At 34.2% G+C, this 20,078-nt stretch overlaps 1 protein-coding gene across 4 annotated transcripts in view; it reads right to left on the bottom strand.

Moving 5' to 3' along the window:
• Positions 1-20,078, bottom strand: part of CNOT2 (CCR4-NOT transcription complex subunit 2) — a 108,834-nt gene that overhangs the window by 35,934 nt on the left and 52,822 nt on the right. For 2 of the 4 annotated variants that reach the window (XM_050746588.1, XM_050746584.1), the window contains exon 2: positions 8,235-8,357. In XM_050746588.1, the coding sequence (XP_050602545.1) occupies positions 8,235-8,345 (111 nt within the window). In that variant the 5' untranslated portion in view covers positions 8,346-8,357. Of the gene's footprint in view, positions 1-8,234; positions 8,358-17,340; positions 17,493-19,140; positions 19,199-20,078 lie in introns of those variants that run through there. The other 2 variants (XM_050746585.1, XM_050746587.1) reach the window with 2 other exon arrangements.

Genomic DNA, 20,078 nt, shown 5'->3' with positions numbered 1-20,078 from the left:
AATTATACTCTACAAATCTGTGAATCATACCATAAATGTGAAAATCTAACACTTTTTCTCATTCTTCAGAAAAACATAAAACAAACGTTCTATAATAGATTCCATGCTTCTTAAGAGAATATCACAATTGGATAAAACCAAACTGTGCAAATGAAATTAATATTTAATACTGTAAGTTTTCTAAAAGTCACACTAACTTCAGCTATAGCAACACTACTATTTCACTTAGCAAGTTAAAAAAAATTATATAGATATGGTATATAATTTATATATTTGTGATATGAACTTCATGGCGCTTGTACAATGCCTTTGAATTTACTTCATCAATTTTTTTTCCTTGTAGATGTAAATTATTTGAAGATATATTATGTTCACAGAACATACATTCATTTTATATTCCTCATAGAAATGAAGGTAGCAGTGCTATATACTCAAAGTAAATACTGAAGCTGAGTAAATGAAAATATGTGTGTGTGCATATTTGTGTATTTCCTGTCTTATATTAGACAACCATCAAAACATCCTAATTAAATAAGACATGAGCCATGTCATCAAGGGGCTTACAATCTAGTGGGGAAAGAGAATGAATTATACAACTCATTATATTTTAAGGCACAGTGTGGTAAATGCTCTAAAGGAAACATGAAACATCACTGGAGCTACACAAAGGTATCAGGAATATACAGAGTGGTAACATCTAGGTACATACAATGAAGGGGTCTTCCCTCAAGAATATGCAGTGTAACAAGTGTAATAAAGGTTAGTAATGTAACCAGAAACCTCTTGTACCCCCAAAACTATTGAAATTCAAAAAAATTGAACAAAAATTTAAAAATTGAACACAAAAACCCAGTATCCAGTTGTTAAAAAAAAAAAAAATAAAGGTTTGTAATATTATTAGAGAACATAAACAGTGGTGACAGGATAACTATGAAAGGAGATAAAGTTCACCTCTATTCGGAGATAAAGCTCACCCATGTTAGGGCATAGAATGCAAAATAAATGCCATACAAGAATGGCTACCAACTATAGCAATAAAAAGAAAAATAATATTAAGCAAGAAAGTGGCAATCAAAATGGGCTTTGGGAAGATAACTCTAATAGCAGAAATGGGTTATGCTGAGATGCTAAATGACAACAGCAGAAGTAGAACTAAAAATAAGAGGCATTCTGGTGGTAGAAGTAAGAGTTATTTTATGTCCTGTTGACTAGCTGGGGTATAATCGGAAAAGGAGGAGAATGGAGACTCATAAAAGAGAGAACTATCAGAGGCTGATGTGTGGTTTCCAGGGATGGGAAATCATGCTGACACTGACACAGTTAGAAAAACCAAGAAGTGAAACAAGTATTTTTGTTTGTTTTTTCTATTTTCTCATCCTGTCTTGTGGTGCTGCAAGGTGAAACATTTAAATGGTAGAGGTTTTACAATATACATTTCATACTTTTTTCATGTCAAAATTCTAAGTTGTTTTAATTATACTAAAGTTTGCAAAATTTTTTATACAACTATAGTTTTAGACCAATGATAAACATCAGACACTCCTGAGGTAGGGCTGAGTTATACACCACTCTAAAAAAAGAAAAAGCAGTAATATTAATAAGACAGTAGTGATTATTCTAAAAAACAAAACAAAACAAAACAAAACAAACAAACAAAAAAGCATCAAACTTTACAAATATTCCCTCCCAAATCCAGAGGATGTGTAACCTAGACAATTAAACTAACATTCTTTATCTATACAACTAAACTGTATATTCTTTCCCAAGTATAACCCAACAGATCAAAAGATGCCTAATAAGTTCTTTTCTTAGGTATTATAGATTACTGTTACTGCATTAACTGAAAATATTTTGTTAAGTATATTAAAAGTTCATTTCTAAATTGCAAGAACAAGAACATATAATAAAGCTTTAGTTGATCACACAAGGGAAAAGGTTTATAGCACATGTATATCCATGTAACAAACCTGCACATTCTGCGCACGTATCCTAGAACTTAAAGTAAAATTAAAAAAAAAAAAAAAAAAAAGAAAGGAAGTTTTATCCTTTTTAGTAAGTTTTATTTTATGATTATGTAGTGGCCTTCTTTATTCCAAATAATGCTTGATATCTTAAAATCTGGTTTTCCTAACAGTAATACAAATCAACCATCAAAAAAGGGAGGTAAAAGATTTATATAAAATTCATAAGAATCATGATTTTCTATCATTATAAGCTATAAATAAAAAAGTATAGTTGTTTCTAAAGGCTGCAAATATAAGGTGTTGGCCAACATAAATGCATGACTTAAAACAATCCATAATGTGAATATTGTCAAAACACTTAAAACATTTTTCATCAGATATTTATGTTTATTGAATAGTTAACTCCAGACAACACACATTTTAGTCTACTTTCTCACACTGATTATACATCCATGAGTTACAAGTATGCCTGAGTATCTGCCCTCTCAAAATGGGAGGAGGGAGTAAGTAGGGAGGGGAAGCAGAGCATGAAGGTAAAGAGGCAGTGGGTCCCCAGGCCAACTACTTACATCGAGAGCAGTAGGGTGATTCACTTACCACAGTGTGTAATATTAAATATAATTTTCTCTATGTGCCACTACATGAAAGCGGTTAGTAAACACAGCTTTACAGGAATAATAAAAGTAGTTTAACGTTAAATTTAAGAGTTTATAACCTTCAACACATTCATGTAAAATAAGCATCGATCAGCTATACAGACATATGTTAAAATTACTGCCTCAAAATGTTTCAAAAATGCAAATATCTAATTTCTTATAAAGTCTATCCCTAAGAATCTGTACTTTTAAATTCTGAAGGCAATATTTCATGAAATAAATTGGTGCCAAAAATGGATTTAACACACAGTGAAGAAATGTGAATGTCACAGAAATGCTTTTTATGAGAGTATAGAAAATGCACAAGAAATATACTGACAGAACAGTAAGTACTATTAACAGAAAACAAAATTTATATATTTTTTAAATTCTGAAAGTTAATAATATAAAGGTAAATTTCTTAGAAAAGTATAAAACTTTAGATCAAGAAACACATTACAGTAGGGGATGCAGCACAAATAGAAAGAGCCTAGTTTTGGAGTCAGAAATAATATGCGTTTGAATCTTGGTTCTGCCACTTACCTATGGAACAGCCAATACTCGGTTTCTCCTATAAAATGAAAATGACTACCTACCTCACAGAGCTGAAGTGAAGGTTAAATGAAATAAAATACGACATATAGTATGTGCTCAATAAATGGTAGCAGCAGCTGCTAATAATCTAATCTTCCCCTCAGTTGCAGAACTATCATTAACAGGAGTGAGGGCGGGTATTCAGACTCTGAGAAATTTATTAAATAATATCCTTAATTTATATAACTTTTTGCCCAGGGTGCTAAAGAAAAGTTTATCTTTACAAATTCCAGGTAAAATAAGGCGTAGAACTTGTGTTCTCAAGAGTGGCAAAAGGTAGAAAAAGATTAATAGAAAGGTGAAAACAACAAGTTAAAGCACACTCTAAAATCATCAAAATAATCAGGTCTTCCAAATCTCTCAGAAATCTATAATGCACACAGCAGTCAAACAACAATAAAAAGCAGGAAGCAACTAGAAGAAATAGTAATGTGATTCTGGTTATTTCCCTAACCCATCACAGAGCTTCTTTATCCTTTAATACACAGAATGTCAAAGAAATCCACAAATTGTTGCAAGGAAATACAAAAAAATTTTGTTACATAAAAATTCCCTGACCATGACAGCAATTAAAAAATAATATTTGTTTTAAAATATTATTTTTAAAAGACTGTATAATATACTCAAAATTATGGTGATAACATAATTCCTAGCACTATGTTATTATTCCAGGACAAAAACCACAAATGAATTATGACTTTAACTGTATCATATCCACAAAGAGAAAAAGAGACAAAGAAAAAGGAAGAAAGCATATGCATGCACACACATAGAGTTCCAGATCTAGAGAGAAGCTAAAGAACCTTTAAAATTGGAAAACGAATGACTTAAAACATGAAACTAATGAAATGTAGCAAACAGGCACAAAAAAAGGAAAGACTATGAGAAGGTAATACATTAAAAAGAACAAGGCCAGGCGCGGTGGCTCATGCCTGTAATCCCAGCCCTTTGGGAGGCTGAGGCGGGCAGATCCCCTGAGGTCGGGAGTTCGTGACCAGCCTGACCAACAAGGAGAAACCCTGTTTCTACTAAAAATACAAAAATTAGCTGGGCGTGTTGGTACACGCCTGTAATCCCAGCTACTTGGGAGGCTGAAGCAGGAGAATCGCTTGAACCCAGGAGGCGGAGGTAGCAGTGAGCCAAGATCCTGCCATTGCACTCCAGCCTAGGCAACAAGAGCGAAACTCTGACTCAAAAAATCCCCAAAAACAAACAAACAAAAAAGAACAAAAGGGAAAAGGGGCAAGGGAGGAGGCAGGCAGTAAAACAAAACAGTCATTAAGTCACAGAACAGGGTAGCTTACAAATCAGATAACTGACGATATGCATCTACTAGGTATTTCAAACAATTTTCATTAAACTATTCTTAAGCTTACATAAGGAACATTTGAAAAATAGTGTAATACTCAATGTAGTTAATTCCTTAGTGTTAAACACTTGAGATTCAAATTTTTTATTTAAAAAAAAAGTATGGCATTATATTATATTGTCTGAATGTCAGGTTAGAGCTGAAGTACAAATTTACAGAAAGACATATGACTGACTCAAGGAATGTTTACATTTTAAAGGTTTTTAATATTAACTGCTAACCTATTTTCTACAGTCTGTCTTAATTACAGCAGTCACTTCAGTGCCCCCCTCATAAACACTAACTATTCTCCCACTTAAAAAAAAACATCCTCCATAAGCTATGTACTATAGTTCCTATTTTACAGATGAGAAAACTGAGACACGCAGAGACAGATGTCCTAAGACACATAGCTAGCAAATCAGGTAGCTGACATAAAAATTCATACAGTAGGATTTCCAGGGCCTACATTCTCAATCACCAAAAACTAATAAAAGAGTTTTACATGGCAATTTGTTATAAAATAAATGCACAAAGTATTCCATAGGTCAGTAAAAACCAATCTGAAAAATGCAATGAAAATGGCAACTGTAAAACCCTATTAAAAGGCATAAAGAACAAGATTAAAGGGAGAAATATCCTTCTGAAAAACCATCTACATTGGTATTAATGTGCAATAACCAAAAATCATTTTTTTAAAAAAAGGATGTGGAAGATTCTTACCCAAGACGTTAAAATGGTCTACAAAGCTATGGCAATTCAATGACGTAGTTCTGACACAGAATCAGTATGGTAAACAGAACAAGATCTTAGAAACAGGCCTAAGAATGTATGAGACACTAGCACATATAATAAAGGGATATTTTAATTAGCCATAAATGAATGATCTAACCCAGGAGTGGGCAAATTATTGTCTGCAGGACAAATCCAGCACACTGCCTGTTTTTGTAAGATACGTGAACTAAGAAAAGTTTTTACATTACAGATGGTTATATAAAGACCTATTATACAAAATAGGTTATGATTTTATGTATATCCTTGATTTTGCTTCTTGGTCCACAAAGCCTAAAATAGTTACTATTTGGTTCTTTAAGGGAAAGTTTTCTGATCCATGATTTAAAGCATAAATGCTGTCGGGGCAACTGGATAAGCTTGTAGAAAAAAAAGTATTTGGAACCCTGCAATTCACAGGTTAAACCAAAACACATTTCTAATGGACATAAATTATATGTGAAGAACAAAGTATGATAAGAAAGTAATTGGGAAATGTCTTCCTAAGTATGATCTCAAAAACAGAAGCCATTTAAAAATAAGACTGGTGGATCACATTTAATTAAAATGATACATATACGTATACTACAAATACCATTAATTAAAGGTAAAAACTGGGAAAATATTTGTAATGAATGACAAGAGGTTATTATCCTCAATACATGGAGAATGCAAACGAGTAAGACTTAAGATCTCACTAGAGAAATAGAAAATGGCACAAAAAAGGTACACAAAGGAAGAAATACAAATGACCAATAACTATGTGGAAAAGACACATCACACTGTGTGTGTGTGTAAAATTAATGATGTTTTACAGTATGTACATGAAAACAATAAGCTTTTCTATTAGCAAAGACTTAAATGTAATTGCTGGTATTCTTGTTGGCATGGAGAGTGGTGATTAGAGTAAAAACTGGTACAAACTTTTTGACGGAAAATATGTCTGTATGACCCAGAAGATTTAAATAATCGTATATTTTTAAATAAAAATATTTTAAACATAAAATCAGAATTTTAGCAATTAATTATTTCTGAGAGCATTATAGGTAATTTTTCTTCAAGTGTATTTTTAAAAATTTGTATAATTTCCCTGTGCTATTTTGTAATTTTAAAAAAGTAACAGCAACAGCAGCCAATTTATGAGGAATATATTATTACCCCCATTTTTACAGAAAAGGAAACTGAGACTTGTTGAAGTTCTGGCTAACAGGCAAAGTCAGGATCTAAACACACATATTTGTATTGCTTTAGAGTCCAAGTTCTTAATTCCTATGCCATACTATGTTGTTAATTAATGTTTTTTTAAAAAAGGTTTTGTGGAGCAAACCATTCTGTTACTTCTGTGACAACCAACTGGATCAGAATGGTGGCCAACATTTGTGAGTATGTGTGTAAGTATATATACTAATTCTGATTTTAAAATTTAGACATATAGTATTTCTGCTTTTGAGAAGACATATATCTCTTTGTCATTCATTCTCTTTATATACTTTATTTTAGATTTCAATCTGAAAGCTTCCTATCTTCCTAATTAGAATAAATGCATTCATCAGTAATAAATATTTCATTAACATTTTACAAGCAAACTTAACTTTCATTATATAATCACAGCAATACACACAAATTGTAGGTTTTTGTTTTTGTAGTTGTACTATCAAAAATATATCCCAAATTCTTTATTTACAAGGTCAACACTTAAAATAGAAACCTGTGTAAATAATAATTCAATTATTACTTACATAGCACATAGCTAAAAGGACAGTAAGATAACAGAAAATTAGATGGCATTATTCCACAAGCTGTTAAACTACACACTAATTATGAACAAAGCCACAACACACATTAGTTGAAAAAAGCCCAATAATGCCATTGATAGTTTGTTTCCAAAATGACACAAAAATGTTCAAATCAAAATAAAAAAGGAAAACACCAAAACAGAATAACAAATGTCCTAGCATAAACCTAGTAGGTTAAGCCGATTTGTGAAATTCTGCAAAGACAAAGGAAGTGATTTACTAATGATCAACTTCAAAGAAAAACGAGGGCATTTGTTACATATCTTAGAACTTTATAAATACTTCAAACATCAGTAAAAATCTCATTAGGTTAATAACTACAGTAGATTGTTTTATACATAAGGAAATTAGACATAGCAAGTTTATAAAGGTGTGAAAGGTAAAAAAGTTGGGCAGGTGTACGAAGTATAAGAACGCAACTGGTGTGACTAGAGTGTATAGTGTATAAAGTAGCTTAACAGAATTTTAATAATTACATTCATTTTAAAATATTTTATAAATTTGCTAATTATGACTTGGTTACATTCTAAATCCTTTTATCTCAAATGGGATTATTGAACTATTAGCCTTCCAAAGCATTTAATTCATATCTCTATATCATCCATCACATTTTGAATACAGTTCTTCCAAATTTTTGCTACTGTAGTATCCTTATGGCTGAACAGAGGAGAGATACACCTGAGGTCTAGAATTACAGCTAGATGACACAGTAAGCATAAAGTTTTATTGCAGCTTGCCATTGTATCTTCAAGTCTGCATAAATCTGCTTTCTGTTCTATATCTGCATTTGTTTTAATATCAAACAAATTATTTCCCATATTGAACAAACAAACAAAAAAATCAGTGATCTAGAAGTTATACCATGTTTACTCCATGTCTTTGAGTACTTCTACCACATTATCACCATATCCCAACTTGAGAATCATGGGATATTTATTTTCCCCATTAGAATACAAGTTCATTGTCTTTGTATCCCAAAAGGATACAAGCACCAAAGGGACTAGCACTGTGCCGAAAAGATTGTCACTCAACCACAGACAGTATTCTGCGCTTGATACGCTGTTTTTCAGGAACTCAGACACAGACTTACATTGCTGAAAAAATACAACACAACTGATTAACTTACATCTTTTTCTGACCGATGTGGAAACATAGAAGACTGGCTGTAGTACATGTTTTCGTCATGGTAGTCACTGTCGACCCCCTCTACAAACTTCTTTCTTGAAGCACCAAACATGCTGTTTGTCACCTAAACAAAAATATTACTTTTATCAAGGGTAATAGTTTGGAAAATGTTCAGTTTTACCTTACTCCTACATGGAAAACAGAACATGAAGGGAGCATTGTTAAGGTACAGAAATTGATCAACTAATGGCTAGTGGGGCATATGATAAAGTCATAAATCTGATTATAACAATAAAGTGTTAGATGTCTATTTCCAGACCCTAAAAGTAGGAGAATCACATAAAGCCTATCTTAACAATTCCACTTCCTTTAAAAAAACTAAGTATCACTTACTCTTCAAAAATGGCAACCCCAAATATCATTTTCCCATACATAGATTTTTTTTTTAATTAAGTTTAGGTTTAATTATTCAAAATCTTCACATGCATCTTCCACCTCTGTGTATTTGCCATCACCTTATTTTCACAGTTATCTGTTTTCCCAAGCATTCATCTTTCCTTACAATCTAGATTTATTGAAATATACCATTTTTTGAATCAGTGCATATATAGTGGCATACTAGAATTTTATCTCAAGCAAGTACCTACTAACATAACTGGAGTACAATCTTTCATTGATCATACTGGTGTAAAATTATTTCAATGATATAATCTGTGTATTTGTTTGCTTTTCCAGTCTTTGTAACATCCAACGTTAGCAATTTTGAGCTCACACCAACATAAACTGTTGTTGTTTGTTATCTGTGGAGAAATGGTTCTAGGACCTCTTCCCTCATGGATTAAAAAAATCCACGGATGCTCAAGTCTCTCACATAAAATGGCTTATAATATTTCCATATAACCTACACACATCCTTTCATATACTTTAAATCATCTCTAGATTACTTATAATATCTAATACAATGTAAATACTATATAAATAGTCATTGTATTGTTCAGGGAATAATTACAGGAAAAAACAGACTGTACATGTTCAGTAGAGACACAACCATCCATTATTTTTCCCCAAATATTTTCAATCTGCGGTTGGTTGACCCACAGATGCAGAACCCATGGGTATGAATGGCCAACTGTAATTATTAAACTCTGTGCTAATTTTTATTTTTAATCATTTTTAAAACGTGACCTCTATAAAATTACCAAAACTATTAACTGACTAAAGTTATTGAAGGTCAATGTGTCTTTCTCCTAACAGTACTTTGAAAATCAAGGTAAACCAATGTTAATGAGAGGAGAGATTTTAAAGACTTGAATACAAGGTGACTATGTCTTTTCACAAGTACATTTTTGGGGAAAACTCATCTCAAATTTGGTATCTGTCTTGTACATTCATTATGACAAAGAATATTTTCTTCCATTATAAATAAGTGAACAATTTCCATGTCTCATTTCAAAAAATGCTGTAGTCACTATTACATATCAGTAGACGTGGTGAACTATGTTGCAGACTTTAAAGGCCAAACTTTATATTTAACTCTGTTGAAAGCACCTATGATGTGTAACATTTGTTATATATTTTAAGTTCCCTGTTAAATATGTAGGAAATTTAATTATTTGACTGACCTCATCCTAACAAGGTCTGAAAACCTATTCAGTCAGGGATAAATAAAGTACTTTGCTATATGTTTTTAGGCGAGTAACTGCTGGAGGTGTGAAATAAACAAAGATATTTTTTAAGGGTCTAACAATTTATTAGAACACAGGTACTTAATCTTTTTTTGTGAAGCAGACTCCTGGTGAATTACAGAAGGCTATTCTGTAACTGTTATTTCAGACTAGGATCCCACATGCCTATCCACCAGCTCCCTAAGTAGCCCCTGCTAGAGGGAAAATAGATGTTTCTTAGTGAGTAATTTCAAAAAGCAAACAGTGGCAAAAAATCACTTTAGAGCTTGCAAATTAAGATTCAATACACATAAGATTTTAGAAGTTTGTTTTGTGAAAGTTGAAGATACATTTAATTATCTTTACAGAACTTTTACTACTGAGCTCTAATTCTAAGAAAGAATAAACATGGAAAATGCATAAAACGTACATAATTCAATAAAGTTTCAGGTGAATGTCAAGGCCTCTCTCATCAAATTTTACACACATAAATAAGCTCAAATTGATAAACTCTTCTTTTGACACTGCTTGTATAACACTTATCATCAAGACCATTATAGACTCCTAGAATTCTCAAACTGAAGTTAATTGTATAGAATTAACTTTTATGCTTAATACCTTGCAAAAAGGTTTGAAGGCAAAATTAAACATATGTTCCAGATGAAAGAAAATGAAGAAATGTTCCTTTTCCATCAATAGCAGATTTTCTCAAGAGTCACTGTGTGTGCGCACATGTGTGCGTGCGTGTGTGTTAGAGAGAGAGAGAGAGAGAAGAAAGAAAATATGCTAAACTTAATTTCCGTTTTGTGTGCCTTGGCACAGAAATTACACGTCAGTGACAATACTAATTATTTTTACATGACTTTGGCAAATAATTAAAAAACAAAACAAAACAAGAGAGAGACAGAGAGAGAGACGGATGGAGGGAGGGAGAAGTAAGGGTGTTTTACTTCTCCCCGACGAATGCAAGCCCCCATCCAGAGATGGGTACTGGTATGAGACAAAGAATTCTAATCCATGGCAAAATCACAAGGGAAAAGACAACACAGATTATTCATAAAGCTAGATTTATTTAAAGTGCCTGTCCTTTATTCTACATAGAATGATGGAACAAGGTAGAAGTATTTTAAAATAATCAGGGAACATAAGACTGGGATGAAAACAAGCAGAGAAGTAACTGACCAGGCAAATGCTTGAAGGAAAAGCAGTCAGTTCACAGGGTCCGTAAGCCCCTCACTGGTATGGCTCAAGCAGCATGAACTTAGGTGGTGAAGGGTAGGAACTGATGTTAAGAGAGGCTGGTTGTGGCTAGAACATATAGTGCACCTTGCAAGCCTGAGAAACTCTGGATTTTATTCTTTGTCAGATGGGAAATCAAGAGAGGATTTAGGGGAAGCTTAAGAGTAACTTAATTTTTTTTTTTTTTTAAAGGTCCTAGCTACTCCATGAGGAATGGGCTAAAGAGGGTACAAAACGAAAGCAGGAAAATAGGGTGGTGAGTAGTAGTTGGACAAAGGATATACTCTGAGGCAGAAATAGTATGAATGGATGGATGGATGATATGAAAGGGTTAAACTACACCCATCTTCTCCCTGGAAGAGAAGTTAGCGTACATAGAAATCAATTTCTATACATTTCAAAGAGGATATGTCAATATTGTATCAAAATACATTGAAATTACTGGTTATAACGTATGCTAAAAAGTTAATTTGGTAAACAAAAATTTTAATAAATGACAGTCATGTGCTGCATGACATTTCAGTCAATGGTGGACCATATATATGATGGTGGTTCCACAAGATTATAAACAAGCTGAAAAATTCCTATTGCCTAGTGATGTCTTAATAGACCTAAGCAAATTTAAGAGTGTGTATATCAGTTTTTAACAAAACAAAAACATTTAAAAAGTAAAAAAACAAAAAAATTCAAATAGAAAAAAGCTAAGTATGAATATAAGGGAAGAAAATATTTTTGTACAGTTGTACATGTTTAAGTCAAGTGTTAAGAGTCCAAAAGATTAAATAAAAAAGTTACAGTAAGCTAAGGTTAATTCATTGTTCAGGAATGAAAATTTTTCAATAAATTTAGTGTAGATTAAGTGTCAGTGTTTCCAATGTCCACAGTAGTATACTGTAATGTCCTAAGCCTTCACATTCACACACCACTTACTGAATTACCCAGAACAACTTTCAGTTCTGCAAGCTCCATTTATAAGTGCCCTATATAGGTGTAACCTTTTTTAAAAAATGTTTTCTATCTTAATTTCACTGTGTCCTTTCTGTGTTTAGGTATGTTTAGATACACAAATACCAATGTGTTACAACTGTCTACAGAATGCGTATAGTAATATGCTGTACAGGTTTACAGCCTAGGAGCAAGAGGTTATGTCACCCAGGTTTGTGTAAGTATGGTCCACATTCGCAAAATTGCCTGACGCATTTCTCAGAATGTACTCCCATTGTTAAGTGACATACGGCTGTAGTTTAAAATTTAATCAGACTTCATCATATATTAGATATACAGCATTAGAATCTTTAGTGTGTACAATTTCTCAGCTTTATTCAAGCAAACAAGTCAAGTGCTTGTATCTACTTTGTTAAGTGACCACCTTTTTACTTGACACTCACACCAGACTTTCTAGGAACAAGCAGCAGCACAAATTGAGATTTTACCAAGAAAGAATATATGCATGTAGCAAAATCAAAGTTCCTTAAACGTTTTTTGAACACAGATCTAAAACGTTTAATCAAGACATTTAATCTTTCCTTAGATTTCATAAGAACTAAGCAGCACATTCTAAAAAGTACACAGAGGTCAGGAATGGTGGCTCGTGCCTGTAATCTCAGCACTTTGGGAGGCCAAGGCAGGCGGTTCACTTGAGGTCAGGAGTTCAAGACCAGTCTGGTCAACATCGTGAAACCCGGTCTCTACTAAAAATACAAAAAAATTAGCCAGGCATGGTGGCGTGCACCTGTAATCCCAGCTACTCAGGAAGCTGAGGTAGGATAATTGCTTGAATCCAGGAGGTGGAGGTGGAGGCTGCAGTGAGCCAAGATCATTGTGCCACTGTACTCTAGCCTGGCTGACACTGCGAGACTCCGCATTTAAAATAAAATAAAAAATACAGAGATAAGTAAGCTAATCCTCTGTACCAAACCGAATCCCCAAAAAGAACTGGCCTCAGAAAGTAACAGAGAAAGAATTAAACTGGAAGATGTAATGGAGGCACTTAAGTTGGCTGGATTTTCCCAGTATATTCCTCCTCCATTATTTAGTTTAGACTAGCTATGAATTCCTAAGGCATGACATTCCTAACATTTAAATACAGTATTTCAAAGCCAAATGTGGTAAATCAGAATAATCATAGAAATTTACCAAAAAAAACACAAACTTCAGATAATCTAACCAAGAACTTTAGAGAAGACAGTAAAGTGGTCCCTGATACAGGCAGGATGAATGGCAATTAGGGAACCCACGAAGTAAGAGGCAAGGCCTGAAGCTACATAGAGGATACAGCTCAAAATCCCTGAGATCATCACCTCAACATGACTTTGCAGCACTAGTTATCTTAGAACCCAACACAAATCTTATGTTTCAGCTTAATTTTCGCTATTCACAGTTGTTACTGTTCATGATAATCTCTGAAAAAGGTCACTTTAACTCTGAAAAATGCTGTCTGTAACCTTTGTGATCTTCAACAATTAAAATTCAAGTTGATCAAACCAATCCTACCTATTTATTGAAATTATTTATATCATCAGTATCTTTTCATCTCTACTGTCATTTCCTAGCTGATATGGTTTGGCTCTGTGTCCGAACCCAAATATCACCTTGAACTGTAATAATCCCCACGTGTCTCGGGAGGAACCCTGTGGGAGGTGACTGAATCATGAAGGCGGGTTTTTCCTGTGCTGTTCTCATGATAGTGAATAAGTCTCATAAGATCTGACGGTTTTATACAGGAGGGTTCCCCTGCACACGTTCACTCTTGCCTGCCACCATGTAAGACGTGACTGCTCCTCATTTGCCTTCTGCCACGATTGTGAGACCTCCCCAGTCATGTGAGTCAATTAAAACTCTTTCCTTTATAAATTACCCAGTCTCGGGTATGTCTATATTAGCAGTGTGAGAACAGACTAATACACTAGAACAAGCCACTCCAGTAGCCTCCACACAGGTCTTTATTAATCTATTCTTCTTCCCCTCAATTCTACTCTCCCATATCAAAGTGATTTTTTTAAAGTAAAAATTTCTTATCTTCATGGACTTGCTGATAAAAATTCTTCAACAGCACTCCCAAATCAATAAGGCTTATAAGATGTTTGCAACCTCTGACTTCTCTCCTAAGTCCCCTGACACCACAAACCCTTGCCATACCTTCAGTTACTCAGAACACAAGGTAGTTTCCATGTCATGGTCTTTGCATATGCTGATACGGCTACTTAAAATGCCCTTTCTCCCATTCTTTGAAACTTTCACACTAAGTTAGGACTCTTGTTTTATACAGTCACTGAAAACACTTTATCATAACTGTAACTATAAAATAATAAATTATTGCACCAGGCAATATTTTAAGTGCTTTAAATTTTATTTTTTTATGTAATTATCAAGATAATGCTATAAAGTAAGAAAAATTAACTATCCCTATTTTGTAGCTAAGGACCAGAGAAGTTAGGTTAACTTCCTATGGTTATATATCTGATAAACGCGGAGATGGGTTTTGAACCCAGATCAATTTGCTAGAGTCCCCCTTTTTAACCATGATAGTACACTGACTCTCAAATATACAATTAATAGTTTAATGCGTGTTTTGTTCTTGAATTTGTAAAGGGAAAAAAGGTAAGGAACAAATAAAAAGTTGGTTGGAGGAGGGAGGTCCTTATGCTGTGAACAATGGGAAGTAGGGTATACCGCAATTCGAATATTTATGTGTGTCAAAAAGATCACTTTAGCACGAGAACAAGAATGGACTGATTATGGCTGACTATAGACATGTGAGACAAAAGCCAGTCTCTACAAGACTAATCACATGTATTTTACAGAAAGTTGCATTAATTTGAGAATGAAGTTACACTTAAAAGAAATTATACCAATTATAAATTATTATCCACCGGGCGCAGTGGCTCATGCCTGTAATCCCAACACTTTGGGAGGTTGAGGTGGGTGGATCACCTGAGGTCAGGAATTCAAGACCAGCCTGGCCAACATGGCGAAACCCCATCTCTACTAAAAATATAAAAATTAGCTGGGAGTGGTGGTGCACACCTGTAGTCCCAGCTACTTGGAGGCCGAGGCAGGAGAATCACTTGAACCTGGGAGGTGGAGGTTGCAGTGAGCCAAGATGATGCCACTGCACTCCAGCCTGGGTGACAGGGTGAGACCACATCTCAAATAAAAATCCAAGGAGGGCTTCACATAAGTAGAAATAACTATTAAAAGTTATATATACCCGGTTTCTATGTTCCCAAAGAACTAACATTTTTAGGTACTTATTAAGTATAGTGAACACAATTTAACCCTTCAAGGAATTAGGATAATTATAACCAAACTCTTAATTTCATTATAAAAGGTCTAATGTAGACATTATAGCATTACATATAGAGGACACATTTAGAACTTGTGTTAAAACAAAAACAATTCCCTAGTAGCAACTTTTTATTGTAAATTCTCTAATGTAGGGAGGAGTTTTACTGCTAACATGTTGATACAGGTGTCACATGGTAAAATCAATTGTCTCCTTCACTGCTTCATACTGAGTACCACATTTTCACTCCCAGCTGCAGAGTTTGTACTCGTTTTGCATTATACAAGATGAAGAGTGCGAACTGCAAGATATACAGTACCTGAGAACAGGGAAAAAGTGTTCCTTTCTCAGGCACTGTTTTCCTAATGGAGATCTGAGTAATTTAGAATTTGCCTTCTTTCTTTCTCTCTGAATTCCATATTCAGTATCAACAAACACTTAATATACAAATATGCACAAGTTCTTGTCTATAAAATAGGCAGACACTTAATAGAAAATCACAGCCAACTGCCATTAACACTCAGCTGCCTTTTATCAAGGTGTAGCCAATCAACATCTGAAACCAATCATGAGGAATCCTAATACCTGAAGACAATCTGGTGTTTTTATAATTGCCCTTTAGAGGGAAAACATGATAGGTAAAAATCTCACAGACTGCCCAAATTCTATGGAAGTAGAATATTCCTATATCAAATATTATATTGTTACAACCTGGAAATATTTGTTAAGAAAGATATTTTTGTTTTAGTAGTATTTTTCGCGATAGGATTTTAAACTGCTTATCCTGCTTCACAACTACTATAAATAATTCTAATTATATTTTAATTCTTGAAAAAGAATTTTAAAAAGGGGAGTGCTTAAGTAAAGGACAGAAAGGCATCTACACTGCACAAAATAAATTCTAGCTTCTTAAAGAACAAAGACATTAATACCTGGAAATCTTTACCAAAACAAAACAAAACAAAACTCTCTCTTCACGTGAGAAACAAATTCAAGTCCTCCTAGTTCTAGAATACTGTGGTTTCATATTTTTAATATGATATATGCATAATGAAAAGTTCATGAATTTGCTTAGGATGGATCTAAGAAAAGTGAAGATTCAGATAAATTTTAAAGTCTAGAATTACAAATCATCAAATCAATAGCATGGAAACAAATAAGAGCGACTCATTTCATATTTTTAGCCAATGCAGAATGACCATAAAGAAGTAATAAAGGCCTTAATGAATACCAAAGATAGTTAACATGTAGAAACACACACAAAAATCTATGACTGGTTGGAAACAGGCTTTAGTAGAAAAGTATGGACCTATACAAACATTTCCACAATCATTATTTTGGAGAGTAGATAAATATCCTGGCAGAGTCCTTTCCAAGGTTTACAGAAATATTTAGCATTATTTCTGTGTATTTTTGGGGGGCTCATCCAATAAAACAAGATGGCCTATATCTGAAAGATGGGGAGGGTGTGTGTGTGTGTTGGTGGGGAGAGGGGAGGGTGGAAAAAACACATCACTCTTTCCCAACCCGGAAAACTAGAATCTGGTGTCTGAAGCTGATTATTCAGAAAATAATCCGAAAAGCCATGTACGTTATCCCTTAATATGCACTCCCAAAGTCTGCAAATTCTCTAGGGAGTGTTACCAAAATGCTACAAATGCCTCCACAAGTTTGACTCTGATCTAGAGAGAATAAGTTCTGTATGTTTCAACATGAATAAACTACTTTGTGGTTTTCTAGAATCTTAAAATGTGCTGAACCAATATGCTTTATATAGATTCACACTTCAACAATCAATACATAAGCTTTAAAAGCTAAGTGCATCATCCTAAAACCAAAATTCTAATTATTCAAAAAGTGCTAATCCACAGGAAAAAAGTACACATATACCAAACTAAAAAACTAAATATAATTGGTACCTCTTATGAGCAATAAGAAGTTAAAAGTTGAGAACTCAGCCGGCACGGTGGCTCACGCCTGTAATCCCAGCACTTTGGGAGGCCGAGGCGGGCGGATCACGAGGTCAGGAGATCGAGACCATCCTGGCGAACACAGGGAAACCCCGTCTCTACTGAAAATACAAAAAAATTAGCCGGGCGTGGTGGCAGGCACCTGTAGTCCCAGCTTCTAGGGAGGCTGAGGCAGGAGAATGGCGTTAATCCAGGAGGCAGCGGAGCTTGCAGTGAGCGGAGATCGCGCCACTGCACTCCAGCCTGGGTGACAGAGCAAGACTCCATCTCAAAAAAAAAAAAAAAAAAAAAAAAGAGTTGAGAACTCACACAATAGAGCCTGAAATTAAAGTAGTACTTTATCTTTAAATATTAGGATGTAAAACTATAAAATACAAATGGAATGACATATAGCAGTAGAAAATTTCTACATTTAGAATACAAAACAAATCCTCTATGCATAAAGAAGGAAAATATTCTAATGAGAATATTTTAAATCCTTAAAAGAGGGTAGGCAAAGATGGGTCTGATAAAGAGGGAGGAAGGAAGGGAATATGACTATATATTGAGAAAAAAACGGGATGTACTTTGCTGAGGGAGATGTGTTTGTATAGAGCTCCCAGTTATCTAAAAAAACTCAAGAAAAAAAGGGAGATAAATTGCTGAGAAGTATTTTGAAGACTTGTTTTGAGATCTGAAATACCAAATACACTAGTATCCCAATCTCTTTTAACCCTCACATACTTTCTCTCAAGAAATTTAGCAACCATAGGCCATCTTAAGAGTCCGTTTTTCTTGGGTTTAATGTGAATGTCTTGTATGTGCAAAAATCTATAAATCACATGAACATGAATTATATGGAATAGATGTAGGAGAACAAAAGAAACAAGTTTTGAAAGCTTTCTGAGAAGCAGCTCAAAAGTATGGTAGTGAAGACCCAGAGCTACATCCCTACAAAATTAAATCTGTAATGTTTAGATCATGATTTCCAGTGCAAGGCAGAGATGGAGAAAATGCCAGGAGTGTTGACCTCTCCCTCTCTCTCTCTCTCTCTCTCTCTCTCTCTCACACACACACACACACACACACACACACACACACACACGCATGCACACAGAGGACACAGGATGTGATGAGTTTATTCATTCGTTCAACAAATATTTGCTGAATTATGTACCAGGTATCTATACTTATTTTTGTTAACTTCAAACCTAGAGATTGGTAGAAATGTTCCAGTCCTCCTGTCAAGACTTCAAGGAAGATGATGTTTGAAGTTTGTATTTTTGTAAAGATTAAAAACATAGCTACCTGCCTAATACCTCGGGAAAAAATAGCACATCTAAAGCTAGTGGAAAAAAACCAAAACTTGCCTCCTTCTGAGACCAAGTTACATATGGCAAAATTATAGCCTATGGACTTATGCCTTGCCCAACTTTTTTTTTAGCTTCTTTTTTGAACATGGGTTTTCTGGACCTGTTATATAAACTGTGGAGAATATAAAGTTTAAAAAAATTTAAGAACCTTCCTTTGCATTATAATATTAATAGTTTATTAAGGTTTTTTCCTATTTCACATCTAACAAGAATTAAAATTATTTTTTCTACACTATTTTTTAAAACAATTTATGAGTTTTATGAGAAAAATAATTTATAACAAACTTTGTATTTCTAAACTAACAAAATGACTCATTGATAAAATGGCCCAACATCCACCCTCAAAATACTGATGACAGTACCATTTTTCCCCCCGCTTTCCCCACCACATACTTACCTGTGCAACTTCTTTCAACATTTGCTACTCTGGGGATTGGAAAGCTCAGAGCTGGAGGCTGAAGTGAAGAAGGAAAGGTTGGAGGGTGAGCCATGGTACCAGCCCCACACTAGGAGCTCCCCTGAGATATTACAGGAGGGTTGACACCATAGCTCTTAAGTTCAACTCCAGCAAACAGTAAGAAAGGAGTCCAACCAGAACATGATAAACGACGGGATTCTTCCGCTCTTTGAAAAATAAGGAAATCATGCTAGAAAGTTCTGAATGTCCAGTTTCAACATTATGACTCCCTGTTCACCTCTTTATTATTCCTGAAACTCAGGTTCATCTTTTAAACTAATTCAAAGTACTAAGTTTACCAAAAAAAAAAAAAAAAAAACCAGTGCTCATTATAACCTTACACACTTTTCCAGAAAATGCAAAGACAGAGCTTACCTGGCCATCATGAAAACATGTAAGACAATGTGTTCAAATACTTTGTGCCTATCCACTCCTTGTACACTCTCTTGCTCTCTCGAGTACTCAACATTAAATCTAAGGCTCTCATACACATTAACACCATCAACAAGCAGAATTAAAGTTGCACTATATGGATGTACTTAAAATTCCTAAAGGTGGGCCAGTGAACTTGTAAAAACTACACATAACTCTGATATAAGTACATTCCTTGGGAAAAAGTGAATTTCTTAACTGTTCCATGCTGATAAAAACAAATAAGGACCCCTCCAATTTAAAAAAAAAAAAAAAAAAAACTTGGCACTTTAACCAAACGAGATAACAAAGAGAAAAATTTTAAGATTTTAAAACAAAACAGTCTGAATATAGGATTTAAATAAGATATGAAATCCAGGCCAGACACAGTGGCTCATGCCTATAACCCCAGCACTTTGGGAGGCTGAGGTGGGCAGATCACCTGAGGTTGGGAGTTCGAGAACAGC

The sequence above is a fragment of the Macaca thibetana genome, chromosome 11, assembly GCF_024542745.1.
Source record: "Macaca thibetana thibetana isolate TM-01 chromosome 11, ASM2454274v1, whole genome shotgun sequence".
Lineage (NCBI taxonomy): Eukaryota > Metazoa > Chordata > Mammalia > Primates > Cercopithecidae > Macaca > Macaca thibetana.
Note: the sequence above shows the minus strand (reverse complement) of the source record. Positions and strands in the feature narration are given on the sequence as shown.